Here is an 18,280-nt window from a genome sequence, read left to right as displayed (position 1 = left end):
TTTTTAGATTGAATGGGACTTCAGAGACTTTATATCTAAAACCCTTATCTTAGAGCTGAGTGAATCAAACCCCAAAAGGTTAAATGACTTGCCCATGGTCTTAGGAGAGTGATGCATTAGAATCAAATTCTTCTGACTCTTGCCTCACATATTTCCTACAAAACATGCCTCTGTGGGATTTTATAGAATTAAATTATACAGGCATATATAGACAAACCAAAAAAGCAATTTACCATGTAGCCATAAGATAATTGTAAATACCATACTTACGTGTTTAAAAACAACAATAATACTCTGACCAAAGATTCTAAGAAAATGTAATTACCCAACATAGATTCTGTGTTCGATTTGTTTCATAAATTAAATATTTATGGGAAAGGGCCTCCCATTTATTCATAGTGTTAATTACAACCATCCCTTGGTATCCGTGAGATTGGTTCCAAGATCCCCTGCGAATAACAAAATCCATAGATACTCAAATACGTTACATAAAATGGTGTAGTATTTGAATATAACCTATGCACATACTCCTGTATACTTTAAATTAACTCTAGATTACTTACAATAACCTAATACAGTGTAAATGTTATATAAATAGCTGTTACACTGTATCATTTAGGAAATAATGAAATAACTCTTTACATGCTCAGTACAGATGCAGCTATTCATTTAAAAAAATATATCCCATCCCTGGTTGGTTGAATCCACAGATGTGGAACCCATGAATGCCGAAGGCCAACTGTACTTACTTTCTTGTACCTTTTAAATATTCATTACACTATCTGGGGTGATCTTCACTGGTACCATCTTAATGCATGACATAATAAGATTGTCAGGTTAGCTAGCTTTAACTATATATAGCACAGAAGGAGGGAAGACTTCCACACTAGAGGCTCCTGGTGAGCTGTGAGATCCATCATTTGAATTCTTCCTACCAAATACAGGAAGCAATAATTAAAAGAAGAATTTGGGCCACCAAATAAAAGCCAGACCCACATGGTCCACCTTCAATTTACAATCAGTAACAAAAAATATAGTGAGGAACACATTGGCATTCTTCAGTAAAAGAGTGAAAGAGGATGCCTATCAAAACCTTTAGGTTGGTGAAGCAATCTCAGATCAGCATGGCAATAATATTTACAATTTGCCTAGAAGCAGTTCTCATTGCTAAGTGATGATGGCACATTCTGAGCTGTCACTTCTCAATATCATGGGCCTCCATTATTTAGCTAAGCGATAAGGCTGAAAGAGAGGTACCCTGGGACCTAGTTTATAACTTCTTTTGGTAGACCCATTCATCCTTATAGGAAACCAGAGCAAGCCAGTTCTGACTGCCATTATCCTCTGGGCCTGAAAGGGTAAAAGAGACCAGTGAAGGCCAGAAACAGCTATCCTTGGTGGACATCCAGAACCAAAACAGATCTCAGTTTTCCAAAGAGAATAATTATGCTGGTGTTGACCATACTGTTAATTTAAAATCTCCCCCATACAAAGCAATTCTGATATATCAACAGAAGTTAAACCTCCTTATGATTAGAAAAGGACACATTTTTCTCAATAGTGTCTAATACTGGTTTTGTGTTTTAAACTATTCTAAATCATCAGGATGACTTGCTTTCCTTCTGTTGACATCCATTTAAGAAATATAAGAAGTGCTTAATTTTTCTACTTACTATAACACTTTCATTCATATAGTAATTACACATTTAGTGTGTAATTATAGAGTTTTTCAGTTTCAGCAACTTCTATGTATCAGTTAAACCTCCATATACTGTCAATATAAAGATAAATAGAATACACTACCCTCATGGGAAAGTACTTGCCAGATGAGCTGCAACTCTTCATTGCACTGACTGCAATGCAGTGAATGAATGACTTCATAAGGCAGGCTACACTTTTACAAGATAAATGTCAGTGTTGTTCATTCTAAGTGAGAATACAATTAGAAACACTTGCTACTAATAGTGCGAACAGACTCTTCTGTTCCAGGATGTCCTTTTAACACATTTGAATTCCTTAGGGGAAAAAATCCCTTTTTGAATGTTTTAATCTTTGATGTGTCTGGGTAACCTTCAACAGATATATTGACTTAATTTCTTTTGCATTCATACCATCTTCAAACAATCATCTATCCATGTCTGTGTCTACTAAATGCTGAACAGAAGTTAAAAACCTAGAAAAGGGACTCTTAGAAAAATAAGTCATGGTTCAGAAAGTTTCTGTTCTCTATGCTCTCAATTTTAGCTGAAACTTGAAATTAACGTCTTCATACATTGATGAAAGACCCACATTTTGGTGCTATTCTTTGACTGACTTGCCACTGTAGGTGAAGAAGTATATCCTTCACTCAAGCTGTGGTATTATTTCTGAAATGATATTATTAAGTACTGTTGGAGATAGGGTGTAGCTGAAAAATGCTTAAGTGCTTAATTAGTATTCAAAATACCCAGTCCACTTTATTTGGCAACTGGACAGATTAGTTTAATGATTTCATGATAGCCAAGTAAAATGAATGTATGTATATGTATTTCCTTGAAGCATTGCTAAACCTCTAAAATATCAAACATGGGTTTATGTATAATTAGTGGCGTGGGAAAGCAAATATTAAACATAAATAGTTTAAGCCAATAAAACATTAATCTGGAAAGAATAAACAATAAGTAACTGGTTGGGGGCAGGAGAGGAGTGGAAAGAAAGGGCACAGGACTGCTTCCTTGCTTAAGTGTTCATAAATTGTGGTTAAGACATAAACAAAATTATCTCTATGCCCAGATTATGTAATTTACCGGGAGTGTGCATGCTTCTCTGTTCAGCAATGCTGATAACAACGCTAATAGTTTAATTACAACTTGCTGCTTAAGGAGATAAACAAGGCTGTTTGCTTTTAAAACCAGGGGTTACAATTACTCTTAAATGCGGGGGAAAGGCACTTCTGTGAGTGGATCTTACTTTGTTAGGGAAGCAACCAAAAACCAGCTGGAAAATAAGCAAAGCCCCAAGAGTGAGCAGTTTGTGCAAAATTAGAGCATAAACGCCCGATTTGAGCAGCGAAGCAGTAGGCGTGATGCATAGCAAACAGGCAGCAAATGTAGGTAGAGAGGGATGAAAAAGTTTTTGGTAGCCAGATCTTATGCATTTTCTTTGGAATTCCATCACAGCAGGGAAAGAGTACCCATCCCTCCACTGTCCACCTTAGAGTCACTGCTCTGTCTCGCTTCAGCACCACCAAGGGAGGACAGCTCCCCTGACGGCAGTACAGAGCAGGCTGCTAACGCCCTTCCTCCTTTAACAATATCATCTCTGCATTTCTCTTACTGGTGTCTTTCTTGCCACTTTAGGAGTATTTAAAGGGACATATAGAAGGGACTGAGTGCTTGTCTCGCTTATTTATTTCCAGATGAAATAGAGATAAGTCCCGTCTGAGCCAATCTTTAAACTGGACTCCAGGGCAATTTAACCAGAATAAAAGATTGTAAGTCACTAGGTTTAACCTGGTGACAAAGTGGCTCAATGTAATTGAGTAGTAGCTGAAACTTGAAACTCTTGTTTAGCGCTTTATTTTATTGTTTTGTTAGAAAAGTACTAGTAGAAGGTAAACAACCTTTACTAAATGCTGCTTTGGCTCTATTCCTCCTGGGCTAAGCAAAGGGATTAATAGACTAATTTCCAATATCACTGGGTTGGGAAAACAATCTTGCTCCTAAAAGAAACTTGTATCGATCCTTTGTAAGACCCCTCACAACCATATGCTGAATCTGGAACACAGAAGTAGGGGATTAACAGTTCCAAAGTGGGAACCATGGAGTAATACAGTATGCCATAGAAAATGCCAAAGCTTCCTAAGTAAACTTGTCTTGTCTTCAGCTCCAAAGCCAGAGGCAAACATTTGAGAAGTGACAAGATATACATGATTAAAACAACAAATCATCAAGACAGGAAAATTATATTCCAAGGCAGTTGGTCACTCTGGCACATTCAGTTACCATTCTTCCAGCCATAGGTATGGTTGCTTAGTCAGTGCATCTTGTTTTTCTCTGCAGTTTTCTCTTTTGTTGAAACTTCTCAACAGGGCATAAAATACACATCATCTGAAGGTTCTCTTTGCTCCAACACATGCACCATGCACACACACACACACACATTTTGTTCGATTTAGTCCCATTTCCAAGAGTTCAGTTTCCTAAAGCAAAAAGTATCATCTGCTTTTTAAACTTATTTTGAAATGTAGTCTTCAGGAAAATGCCCTCACTTTTATCGTAGTTGCTAGAATAATAAGGGACCTTGGTTGGAGAGGAAGAGAAAACAAACTAGGACGGAAGCTTAGGATTCATTCAGAAAAGGCAGAGCTATGAAGTTAGTGGTGAGCAACTTCTTCCCAGTGATAGTGACCACACAGGAGTAAGGCACTCTAGAGGGTAGTCGGGAGCAGCAGAGGGAACAGTAGATTCTGGGCTTTTCTCATTGAGTAACCTTCAGTGGACTCAACTGAGGCATTTTTTGACTCTGAATCCCTCAGTCCTCCTTTTGTTGCTTTCCTTCCCTCCTTCCCTCCTTCCTTCCTTGTTTCCTTCCTTCCTTCCTTCCTTCCTTCCTTCCTTCCTTCCTTCCTTCCTTCCTTCCTTCCTTCCTTCCTTCCTTCCTTCCTTCCTTCCTTCTTTTCTTCCCTGGCACCCCACTACCTTTCCTCCTTGTTTCCTTCCTTTCCTCCCTACCTTCCTTTCTGATTTCGTCTCTCCTTCATGCACCTCAGTTACCCTTTTCACTTAATTCGATCTGGGCCACTTTGGGCACCAGTTCCAGGGACAGCATCAAGTCACCTAACGTGCATTCTCCAGACCATGCTATTATGACCAGCACGGTAGCTTCCCAGCTGCCCGGTGCAAGGAAAAGGTTCCGTTCCTGGCGGCCAGCCCCGCCCCCTCTCCCCACTCCAACACCGCAACGGCGGCGTCAACCCGTCAAAGCCAACAGAGTCTGAATGTCACCAACAAGTTCCACCCCGTAGTAGCCGCGCCAGCCAACCTCGCCCGGGGAGCCTCGCCAGACCCCGCGCCCACAGCCTGCGCTCGGGCGCGCGGCCCGGGCTCCGGGTTATTCCCGGGATCACTGTGGTCACTGACAGCACTTCCTCCTCCCAGTGCCGGGGAAGCCCGCGTGGGACTCGGGCGGATGCGGGGCTGCACGAGCCGCCCTCCCCCACCTCGCAGCTCACACACACGCCCTCTGCGCACCGGAGACACAAAGAGCGCGAGTGCTGAGCGCCCGACTGCGGGGGGCGGCGGGGAGGGCGCCTGGGAGGGGCGGGGGCGCAGCAGCCCGGGAGGGAGGGAGCAGGGCGGGGGCGGGGGCGGGGGCGCGGCGCCAGGGGCTTCCTTACCTGCCCCCAGGTTAAAGGAGATCCTGGCCTCCGCGAGGTACGGCGTGTCGCTCTTGGAGCGCACTCTCCGGATGGGCCGCCGGTCTATATCATCCTCCGAGGATGCCGCCATTAATGTGGGAGGCAGGAGCAGGGTCGCCCGGCGAGCTGAGAGGGAGAAGGAGACGGAGGGAGAGGGAGAGAGGCGGAAGGGGGAGGAGGGGAGAGGAAGAGGCTCGCACACGGGGGAGGGGGAGGGGAAGGGGGAGGGGAGAGGAAGGGAAGGAGTGGGGAGGGAGTGGGAAAGAGAGGGGAAAAGGGGGAAAAAAGAGGGAGAGAGAAAGAAAGAGAGCAAAGGAGAGAAAAGGGTGAAGGGAGAGAAAGAAAATCCGTTAAGGATCTGTGGACTGGAGCAGAGATCAGGCTGTCCCTGGCTGGCGCCCGGGGCTCCCCCAGACTCCTCTCCCAGCCACAGGGCCGAGGGGCCAGTGCTCTAGGCTGACACCCCGCCTCCCGCCTGCAGCCCCAGTTTCCAGCCCTTGGCACAGATAGGCTCATGCGAAAGGGACGACTCCAACGTAGAGATGCCCAGTCAGCACTGTGCCCTCTCCCGCCAAACGCGCTTACTCTGCCCAAGTGCACACTACGGTCTCCTTCGCCCACAGGCTGCTCTATGTGAGCGGGCCGCGCCAGCAGTCCCAGCTTCCTGCGTGGAGTTACCACTCCTGGGGTGCAAGCCCTGGTCCCGCTGGTCATGGAGGAGGGCATTGTGCCCAGGCCAGCCCTCTCTACTCCCTTACTCCCAGCCAGGAGCTCAAATAAAGATAGAACTACATCTGAAATCCTCAGAAGTTTTCTTATCTGCCCCCTTACAACTTAGAGGTGGGGAATGGAGGAAAATTGTCTACAAGTTTGGGAGCAGTTTGGCAGTAATGTTTCTGGAGTTGGTATTTTGAATGTAGAGTAGGCATATGTATGCAGAATTGAGTGGCCTTTTCTAACCACTAACTTCTGGGATGTGTTTATCTCTACATGAGTACCCATTCATTTTAACCGAATTCCTCTTTATTTGGTCACTTAGAGCACAAATAATAGTGTTTGGGTTGGACTTGTAACCTCTGCAAGCTGGCACCATTGTTTCTGCAGGAGAGGTGATCAAGGGGACTTGACATTTCTTTGAATGCCTGCACTACCACCTGCAACCCTCCCTATAACACAGCAGAACCTAGAAAGGTTTCTAGGGTGTGAATAAGAATGGTTTGATGCTCCTGCTGAACCTATTGATGGGCTAAACCCTTTCATGTTTGTCTTTCTGCAGCTGTTAAGTACTTAGTCTTTTTGTGGCCGGAGTTTGCCACCCTTCTATCTAGTAAGTGCCCACCTGAAGTACACAGATAAATCTTACCTTGATTCCCTCCCTGCTACAAAGGGCATCTCAGTGTGGACTCAGCGGAAGTGCTGATCTGAGTGTGCAAGCCCTCCCTCTCTACTTCAGCGGTCAGTTCTAATTCTCCACTTGCCTTTACTCATTCTAGAATCTTCTTCTCTCTTCATTGATCCTTTACCTTCACACCGGCACAGTAACTACTCATTTTAGGAAAAATATACCTGCCTTTGGCCTTGCTGCTTCCTCTGTCTGTACCATACTGTTTCCTTCCCGTTCTGTTTAACCTTCCCATGGAACTCTTGGCCATCAGTCTCTGTGTTTACACTCCAATCTCGTCCTTTCATCCCCATCATTGGTTTCTTTCCTCACCACGCAACCAAAGTTATTTTAAAAGCCTTCCATCAATGTCCTAATAGTCAAAACTAATTATTTCTTGGCTTCTCTGAAATACTTAGTTATCCATCATTCTTGAAATAATCCCATCCTTTGCTAGGCTATCTCCCTAATCTGATTTCTAATTGTTGGCCAGTTCTCTGTGTTAATCTGAAACTGCTTATTCTGGCATTCAGGGCCCTCTACAACCTGTCTTTCCCATCCTCATCTCCCATTATTTACCTCCACTCTGCTTAGAGCCACCCCAACAAAGCTGGCTCATTTTTGCATCTGCCCCTTAGCTTAAGTGACACACCACAAATTTCTTACCTATAATCATTTCCTGTTCTCTCTCAGAAATGTGAAGTGACTAGCTCATTAGTTTATGGCATGAACCCACCATGTAGTAATGAAATGTGCAGCAGTTTTGTTTGTTTGTTTGTTTTGAGACAAGGTCTCTCTCTGTCTCCCAAGCTGGAGTGCAGTGGCGTGACCTTAACTGACTACAGCCGTGACCTCCTTGGGCTCAAGCAGTCCTCCCACCCAAGCCTCCAGAGTAGCTAGGATTATAGGCGTGCACCACCATGCCCAACCAATTTTTTTTTTTTTTTTTTTTTTTTGTAAAGATGCGGTCTCAATATGTTGTCCAGGTTGATCTCACATCCTTGGCCTCAAAGTCTCCTCCTGCCTGGGTCTCTCAAAGTGGTGGGAATACAGCATGAACCACCACAGCTGGCCAACAGCTATTTTTGAATAAAGTAAAGGAAGAGAGGGAGGGAGAGAAGAAGGAGAAGAAAAAGAAGCGAAGGAGGGTTGTGAATACTCATAACTAATGAGTGGCTGAACTGGGGGCCAAATCCATGTATGCCTGATTTCAAATCCTGTGCCCTTAACTAGTATTTGGATTTGCTAAATGTATATATTTGACTGATTAGCCACCTTTCAGATTCACTTTTTTATGACATATACCTCATTATTATGTCCCATTTATCACTGTTAAACATAGTTTTTAAGTGAAGCCCTCCTCTTCCAAGAGGTGCAACAGAGTCCCATGGCTCATCAAATGAATTATGAACATTAATACTATTAAAGGACTAACAGGCTGTAAACCAATCTATTGGTTACAATCAGGTTCAGGTTCTTAAGGAAGTATAAAATGTAAGGAAATAAACAATTCTAAATCCTGTATAAATGATGCCTCCTGTGAATTAATGCAATCTATTTGATTGTTCAGAATTTGGAATTCCCCATTCTTTTGTACTCTCATTCATCAGCCTTGTCTCTGGAAAAATGACAAAGTCATCTGGAGAAATATCTACATTTAGCTCTACCATTTCAGAGAAGTACATCTTTGAATTTCTGTTTCTTATTCATTTAACATTTTAGAGGATTAGCAACTTAATATTGCTACCACTTTAGGTTTATACTTCTTCAAAGGAGTTTAAATGCACCTTTGTATTATTTCATTATAGGCTATTTTATATTGAAATAATTCCAGATAGCTAAACTTTTGACAAAAATGGGCATAGAAATACTACATTTATCTCCGTGTTCTTTTTGAGACAGGCCCTCGCTCTGTCACCCAAGTTGGAGTGCAGTAATGCAATCTCAACTCACTGCAGCCTCCACCTCCCCAGGCTCAAGCAATCCTTCCACCTCAACCTCCTAAGTAGCTGGGACCACAGCTACATGCCACCATCTAGCCTGGCTAATTTTCGTAATTTCTGTAGAGACAGAGTTTCGCCATGTTGACCTAGCTGGTCTCAAACTCCTGGTTTCCAGCAGTCCACCCAACTCAGCCTCCCAAAATGTTGGCATCATAGGCCTGAACCATTGTGTCCAGTCTTGAATTTTTTTTATCACATTTTTATTTCTAATTGTTATCTTCCATTTCTTGACTTGTGTGATTTACTTTCTTTTTCTTTGTCTTTCATCTAATTTTTTCTATTCTCTTTTTACTTTGCCTTTCTCTTCTCATACCCTTCCTTAGTCTTCATAACAGTTCCACACAGAGTCAGTCAGTCCCTTTTTATGCATCCCCTGCTAGCCTATACAAAGGACTCACTTTTATGGGCTTGTCCCAATATTTCCACATTCTTTAATCTCTGGCACTCCTTTCATATTCATGACCTCTTATCATAAGACATCTGGCTGCATGACATCAGTGGAAGAGCCCTAGGGGCTGGCATCAAGATGGTAGGTGCCACTGCCAGTAGTACTACTACCCCACCTAAGTGACACTGGGCAAGTCACTCTACCAGCATGGGTCCCATTCACCTCCACTATAAAAATGCAAGAGTCAGATATCATGATCTTAAAGGCACTGCCTAACTCCAATACTCTAGTATTACTTGTAGCTATTCTTGTATCTTTGTTTTCCATAAATATCTGTGGTGTATTTTGTCTCTTAATCTAAGAAAATACATCAGTCCTTTGTAATGAATTATATTTAGAAAACCACATGGCATCCATACTTCTACCCAGGTGATTTCCTATTTTTTAAGTCTATTTTATGTAACTCTGCATCCTTTAGAATCTATTTTTCCCCCTCATGCTGTTTCCATCATGTGGCAACACCCACATGATTGTTTATATGTGTGCATATGTGGATCTAGGTGTCTGTACAGAAGCATTGAATTCAACTGTAACCTCAATGACTTCCAAATGTAGTTTTTATGCACCACCCCCCAACCCTGCACCGCCACCCATGATTGCTTCTTTCTAAATATGACTCCTGACTTGGGAAGAAGGCATTTTCTCTTTTTCTTTTCCTAAAACCAGTCAACATTTTAACACTGTAGACTCTTAAATGTATGTTAAATCCAGAACTACAGCCAAAGAAAAAGCAGCAGCCCAATAGAGTGCTCAGGAAAATTACACTTCATACACCTCTGCTGTGGAAGAGGATGGAGGTGAGAAGGGGAGGGAGAAAGAAGGATGTGATATTCCATCCCCATTAAGAAAAATTTTCAAGTGAGTAAAGCTTACCCTTTAAAAATATTACTCAAAGTGTGTTTCTAGGACACCCCTACATCAGAATCACTTGCAATACTTGTTAAAATGTCCATTTTGCAGGCCCCCAATCTGAACCTACTGTATCAGAATTTGAGGAGATGGGACCTGTGTACTTAGATTTTCAAAAGACTCTCAACTCTATCCACTCTCACCACTTCTATTTAACATTATACTGGAGGTCCTGGCCAGAGAAGTAAGGCAAATAAAAAAAAAATTAGAGATATAATGATTGGAAGGCAAGAATAAAATTGTTATTAGTCATTTATGTTATGATTTTATACCTATAGAATTCATAAGAATCCACAGACTGTTAGAAATAAGCAATTTTCACAATGTCATTGATATAATATCAGCTTACAACATCATATTTTTGCTGCTCTGCCTACAGAGTAGCCATTCTTTTATTCCTTTGGATTCTTAATAAACTTGTTTTTACTTTATGGATTTGCCTCAAATTCTTTCTTGGGTGAAATCCAAGAACCCTCTCTTGGGGTCTGGATCAGGACCCCTTTCTGGTAACATCTTCCTTATGAACCATGAAGGGATGATATTGAGCAGACTCCAGACCCAAAGGAAATAGATTGCAGCACTGATTGGCTGATTTTGGAATCAAGGAAACTTTTCTTTTTATTGACAGCTTTTAACGATTGAGTAAAGTATATTTCTGTGAACGAAATTTGGAGTACATTTCTTTCTCTCTTCCTGATTTCTCCAAAATTTAGAAACTATTTGTGAATATTCTTAACTTATGGCAATATAGTTGTTTGCATAAGCGCAATAAGAATCTGCTTTCTTTTGCAACAGGACACAATTGGAGAAACTGGTTATTTTACCAAGGCTTTGATGGGAATGGCGTGGTTCCCTTTAAGGAAGCAAATTCAACTTATAGAGCCAATAAAAGCCCCTTGGGAAAACTGACCTCATACCTTGTCTACATAGTACCTGTACAGGGCTCCTGACTTGTGGTAAGTAAAGAATAACACTTTCTGACAGGCCTAGCAGCCCCAGGTTTTCTAGGGACCTCAAGAAGAGAGGAATCATATAGATATTTAATGGTACAAAGCCATGGCTGGACTCGACTTTAGAAAACTCTTATCTGAGTTTCTTTATGGAATAAAGTTCCATCAAAGTCAATTTAAAAGCCTTTGTGAAAAGTAATTATTCTTGCTGCACTTCATACAAATAATCAGGGCAAGTATAAGACTAAGATTTACTTTGGCAAACAAATTGGTTCTATCATGATTTGTCTTTAGCAAAAGTGGGAGACTGGAGAGAGAAAAATTATGTTTCAAGAACTATGGTTCACCTGTTATTAGATTCTAGTCTCATCAGTTGTTTTTACATTTTTTTCCCTCTGCAATTTAGACTAACCCTGCTTATTCTTGTGAACTAACCAGTGATCTCTGGGTGCTGCTCAGAAGAAACAAAAGGGATGGGTAATGTAACAATCTGGATCAATACTCTAATTCTGGGCACATATTGGAATCAGCTAGTGACTCCATATCAGGTTAGTTCCAACAATTGCCCAGTTCATGGAAAGCCTTCTTATTTAGTTTATTTGGAATAATTTTCCTTTACTGTTGTGGAATATATTTGCTGTTGTACTCTTTGTGTAGGAATGCAGGATAAGCTTACTGAATATTGTATTAAACTGAACACTTATCCTTCTTCCAGATATCATCTTTTGTCAGATCTGAGAGCTATGAATGGCCCTTGCGATGTGTATGCTTTCTAACTGTGCTCCTCTCTACCCTGAGTACTAGAGACCCTAATAATTAAGAATATCACCACCCCAATTCAACCTGAAGAAGTTCTGGAAGCTGGATCTTTGTCCTTCTGCAACTGTTAGGATTAAGGGTTCCCTTGTAAAAAGGGAGGGGGGAATGTCAGAGGCATTTGAACCAGAGCGAATCCTTCTTGAATAAGGGCTGGGTAAAATAAGGCTGAGACATACCAGGCTGCATTCCCAGAAAGTTAGGCATTCTAAGTCACGGGAAGAGATATGAAGCTGGCACAAGATACAGGTCACAAAGACCTTGCTGATAAAACAGGTTGTGGTAAAGAAGTCAGCCAGAACCCACCGAAACCAGGGTGGCAACCAGATTGACCTCTGGTCGTCCTCACTGCTCATTATACACTAATTATAATGAATTAGCATGCTAAAAGACACTCCCATCAGAGCCATGACAGTTTACACATGCCATACCAACATCCAGAAGTCACCTTATATGGTCTAAAAAGGAGAGGAGGAGCCCTAAGCTCTGGGAACCTCCCTCCCCCTTTCTCCAAAAACACGTGAATAATCCACCCATTGTTTAGCATATAATCAGGAAGTAACAGTAAGTATAAGCAACTGAGTGGCTCATGCCTCTGCCGATAGAGTAGCCATTCCTTTATTCCTTTGCTTTCTTAACAAACTTGCTTTCGCTTTATAAAAACAGACAAAAAATCCACCCCAAAATCATTTTTTCTGTATATTAACAAAATTAGAAAATGAAAAAATTAAAGTACCATTTACAATAGCATCAAAACCATCAAATATCTATCAATAAATTTTTAAAAAGATGAGCAAGTCCTCTGCATGAAAAACTATAAAACATTACTGAAAAGATTAAGAAGACCTGAGTAAGTGAAAAGTGAGATAATATGTAATAATCGTGCTCATGGATTGAAAGACACAAGATTATCAAGGCATCAATCTTGTCAAATTGACCCATGGGTTCAGTGTAATTCCAATCGTAATCTCAATGGGGTTTCTTTTTTTTTTTTTCTTTTGGAATTTAACAAGCAGATTCTAACATGTATATGAAAATGCAGAGGGAGAAGACCAGCACAATCTTGACAAATAAGAATAAAGTTGGAGAATTACAGTAGGAGATATCAAGACTTATTATAAAGACATAGAACACAAAAAGAAAGTAAGATAAATAGATCAACAGAAGAGCATACAGAATCTACAAACAGACCTAGATATGAACAGTCGCTTGACTATGACGAGGGTTCCACTACAAGATCATGGGGAAAGGATGGACTTTTCAAGAAGTAGTTTGTGGTTACACAAGTGTATATATGGTGGAAGAAAATAAACCTTGATCCCTGCCTCACACAAAACTAAATTCCACATGGATCATGGACTTAAATATGAAAGGTTAATAATAACATTTCTAAAAGAAAAATTTTTCATAAAAGAATATTTTCATGACCTTCGAAAAATTTTTAAGCAGGGCATAAAAATCACTAATCACAAAAGACTAGATAGACATGCCGATGCCATTAAAATTAAGAACTTCTGTTCATCATAAGACACTATTAAAAATGTAACATATTAAAGTATGTGAGATAAACAGTGCTGGTTTGGGCATTATTGCACTAAATGTTTATTTAGATAAGAGAAAATATTTCAAATCAATAAGGTAAGTTTCTATCTTAGAAACTTAAAAGAAGAAGGAAAAATAAATCTAACGCAAACAGGAGGAAGGAGTTAATAAAGATAAAAGCAGGTCAAGGAAATTAAAAATTTTAGGAGTTGAAAAATAAATGACACAAAAATATCATTTTTTCAAGAAAAACAATGATTACTTAAGCCCTAGCAAGACTTGTAAAGATAAAAGGAAGATATGAATCATCAATATCAGGAATTAAATAGGAGTTATCACTATGGATTCTAAAACTATTAAAGGATATAAGAAAATATTACAAGCATCTTTCTGTTTATATATTCAACAACTTGGTAAAAATAAACTACATGCCCACTTAGAAAAAAAGAAACAAAAATGAGAAAGACACCATTAGGAGATTGGAAAAGCAAGCCACAGACTGGGAGAAGATATTTTCAATACATATGTAACAAAGGAATTATAACCAGAATATGTAAAAGATCTCCTTAAACAGCAACAAAAAGATAGCTCAATCCAATTTTTTTTAAATGGACCAAAAACTTGAACAGACAGTTCATACAAAAAATGATTTTCAAATGTTCAAATAAGCGTATGAGAAGATACTCCGCAATATTACTTAAAGCTAGATTCAAATTATAGCCTCAATGAAGCTATAATCTGGCTAAAATTTTAAAATCACTTAATGCCATTATTGGCGAGAATAAGGGGGAAATGGAGCATCCATGCAATGCTGATGGGAACATAACTTGTAAAGATCACCTTGGAAGACTTTGTTTACATAAACATGGGTAAACATACTAGACCCAGGACATGAACCAGGAAGTCCACAGCAGATTTATTCATAATGACCCCAACCTGGGAACAATCCATAAACAAGAAAATGTGTAAACATAATTGTAATGTCTTCATACAGTGTCAGACATAAGAAAACAAAACAAAACAAAACAAAACAAAAACCCAACAACAACAACTACTGCTACAGGCAGCAACATGGACGAATCTCTTAGATATGATGTCAAGCAAAAGATGCCAGACCCGAAAGACTACATATCACATGATTCCATTTACATGAAGTTCAAGAATAAGCAAATCTCAAATATCATAATAAAAGGTTGATGAGAGACATGTCTTGGAAGGGGCACAAAGAAATCTTTTGAAATGTAGGAAATTGTATGTGGATTTGAGTCATGGTTGTAATTTTTAGAAAAGGTGATAACTTTTGTAAAAGTTCAAATCACACTTTTTATATTTGTGCATGTTGCTCTACACATGTTATATATCATTGAAAAATAAGGCCCGGTGAAGTGACCCATGCCTGTAATCCCTTTGAATTTACTTTGGAAGGCTATGGCAGGATGATTGCTTGAGCCCAGGAGTTTGAGACCAGCTTGGGCAACATTACAACACTCCATCTCTACAAAATTTAAACATTAGCTGGGCATGGTGGTACGTGCCTGTCGTCAAGTTACTGGTGAGGCTGAGACAGGAGGATCACTTGCGCCAAGAGGTTAAGTATGCAGTGAACCATTTTTGTGCCACTGCACTCTAGCGTGGGCAACAGAGTGAGACCCTGTCTCAAAAATAAATAAATACATAAATAAATTATTTATTATTTATTTATTTATACATAATAAATTATTTATGTATTTATTTATTTATAAAAATCTTCCAGCTTATAAAGATGCAGAAATCAGTTTGAGAATTACTGGTAAGAATTAAGGTAAGTACCAATACTTAGAAAAACACACTATTAATAAATATGACATTTAATTAATCAATTAATATAATGTAATGATGACTTGGGCTATCTTTATACATATCAGTATTTCACTATTTCAAAATTCTGTATTTTTTTTAGGTGTGTCTCACCCTTATTTTTAGGCTATCATTATATCTATTTGTGATAACGATGATCTTTTAAAGATTCAGCTCCCAGCATTTTGCGCTGCATTAAAAATAACAGAACAGCAGATAACTGAATTGGAAGTATATGTAAGGCATAAGAAAAGAATGTTGACAGTGAGCTTCTTGCTGTGGACAGTTAAGCTTTACTATGTCTTGTTAAAACAGGATTCCCCAAAATGCAGAGGACGTGTCACAAGAATGCAGCAGTCAACTTGAAGGGGCTTATATGGGTCCAATCTGGAATAATTTGAACACAAAAATAATGACGTCCACTAGTGAATAATAAACCATTAAATATGGGTACTCATTAGTTTTGATAATAAATGGATAGATTAAAACTGGTTTCAAAAAACATAAATAATATAATAAGTTGAGGATGGGGAAGGCTCTTGGTTTTGTTTGTTTGTTTTTGTTTTTGTTTTTGAGACAGAGTTTCACTCTTGTTGCCCAGGCTGGAGTGCATTGGCGTGATCTCGACTCACTGCAACTTTCGCTTCCCAGGTTCAAGGGGATTCTCCTGCCTCAGCCCACTTAAATAGCTGGTACTACAAGCACACACCATGACATCTGGCTAATCTTTGTATTTTTGGTAGAGACGGGGTTTCACCATGTTGGCCAGGCTGGTCTCCAACTCCTGACCTCAAGTGACCAGCCTGCCTCGGCCTCCCAAAGTGCCGGGATTACAGGAGTGAGCCACCACGCCCAGCCTGGCTCTTGCTTATACTAGAATACATATAGATGTATATATACATATATACACACACAGTGTATAAACGTGTGTGTATGTGTGTATATATTATATGTGTGTGTATGTACACACACATACACGCACACACATGCTTTTACACTCCTCTCTAGACAAATAGATCAATAGAGACAAGCGAGAGCAAATGGAGTAAGACTTTATTAATAGGTGAATCTACACTTGATCTTAGCCAAAAGACCAAGAAGCAATTTGTAATAGGTGAACCTGAGAAAAGAGTACATATCTATTCTTTGTACTGTATCATTTTTGCAAATTTCTGATTTTTAAATTTTTTTTTAAGTTAAAAAGTGATTGTAAAAAAAATATGTTTATTCTTTTCTATTTAGGAGAGTTTCCAAAGGTTAGAGATGATGCCCCATCCTTACTTTGAAGTTTCTCTGAAATATTATCATTGTTAGATAGTCCCACAGGCTGTGGACAAATACACTATTGATATTAAGGGTAGTATATCCTAGACTTACTGGCAGTCTTTGAATTTTTGTATTCATTCTGGTATATTCTAGTCAGGCAGATTTAGAATCTGGGCTGTATAGATGAAGTGTATTTCACCGTTTTGCACATCTAATATGAGTTAGAAATATAAGAACTTTTACACCTTACAATTAAACCCAGTACAATATCACTAATTATAGTGGCAATATTGAAAATCATTCATGAAAAGCTACAAAATGTAAATGATGGGGATGAATATCATTAACTATAATAACCCAACTTTCAGTAATAACTTGCTAATCTTAAATAGGTTTCACAAAAATACACCAAAAAGTTTTTTGTACTTTTTATTACAACTAAATTTAGTACATAGATCCTGGAACATTTTTCTTTTCTATGCATATGCATACTTTGCTAGAAAACAAAACATCTGAGGAAATGTTTTTGGTACATCTCAGTTCTCTCTGCTTAAACTTGTCATTAAAGGAGCTGTCCACTACACAAAGTTCTGATATTTGTTCCCTTTTATATGTGGATGATTCTGTGGGCTACACGGGGAGAGGAAGTGGCTGCCTTGTTTCTACTATTGCAGCTCAGGATTCTAGCTCTACTGTGTTCCCCTGGGCCCCAACTTAGGTCTTTAATGTTGCACAGCTTTAGGGATACATCATTCACTTTATAGAAAGAGTCAAGTCCACAACTTGTGCAGCCATACCTTGAAGGACGTAGCTCCCAAAGAGATGGAAGCCAGCCCTGTTTCCTATAACAATATGGGTCTAATATTGACTTTGCTCTAACTCTTCTTTAAAGTGTGAATACCTAGCTTTTCTTGTTGCCTGTATATAGATAAATGCAAGACAATTCAATAGCTACCCTAACACTGGTATGGTGACTTCTTTCCCAGAGAGCCTACATAATTATGCAATATTGTGCCTAATTTGAAACCACTTGATGATGTGAGACATATTAACAAAAACTGTTTACATTTATGAGCTATGTTCCCTCTTTTGAAATTGTCCTGCCCCTGTAAAAACATGTGTATTGCGGTTTGGTTGCCAGCTCCCAAAATGGCCCTTGATGAACCCCTACTCTTGGCACTCATGCCCTTGTGTAGTCTCTTCCTACACTGAATTAGGCTTGGTCTCTGTGACCACAAGAATATACTGTAAGTGATGGTATATCACTTCTGAGGTTAGGTCATAAACATAAAATGTCTTGTGGCTTCTGCCTTGCTTCCTCTTTGGGATCTTGCTTTGGGGAAGGTCAGTTGCAACATGATGAGATACACCAGCAGCTTATGGAGAGGCTCGTTTAACAAGGCATCAAACCCTCCTGCTAGATGTCATGGGCATAAGCTACATGACTTATTTAACTTGAAAGCCTCAGTTAAATTTTCAGCTAACTACAGCCCCAGCCAGACCGTGACTGTCACCTCAGACCCTAAACCCAAACAGCCCAGCTAAGACTCTCCTTCATTCTTGACCCACAGAAACTGTCAGATAGTGTGTTTGTTGTTTTAAGTCACTAAGTTTTGGGGTAATTTGATACGCAGCAATAGAAAAGTAATAACTGTGGGTTCACAATGGACTCAGAGCATCAATTGTTAATGCCAAATACTATCTATGTCTATCAGAAAACTGAAATCTTAA

The 18,280-nt window shown here is 39.7% G+C and overlaps 1 protein-coding gene across 11 annotated transcripts in view; it reads right to left on the bottom strand.

Annotated features, from left to right (window-relative positions):
• PHACTR1 (phosphatase and actin regulator 1) overlaps positions 1 to 18,280 on the bottom strand; it is a 570,508-nt gene that overhangs the window by 534,103 nt on the left and 18,125 nt on the right. For all 11 annotated transcript variants that reach the window (XM_007973667.3, XM_007973668.3, XM_038005567.2 and 8 more), the window contains one exon: positions 5,378 to 5,524. In XM_007973667.3, coding sequence (XP_007971858.1) covers positions 5,378 to 5,524 — 147 coding nt within the window. The remainder of the gene's footprint in view (positions 1 to 5,377; positions 5,525 to 18,280) is intronic.

The sequence above is a fragment of the Chlorocebus sabaeus genome, chromosome 17 (assembly GCF_047675955.1).
Source record: "Chlorocebus sabaeus isolate Y175 chromosome 17, mChlSab1.0.hap1, whole genome shotgun sequence".
In the NCBI taxonomy this organism is placed as follows: Eukaryota; Metazoa; Chordata; class Mammalia; order Primates; family Cercopithecidae; genus Chlorocebus; species Chlorocebus sabaeus.
This window is presented reverse-complemented; position numbering and strand designations above follow the sequence as displayed.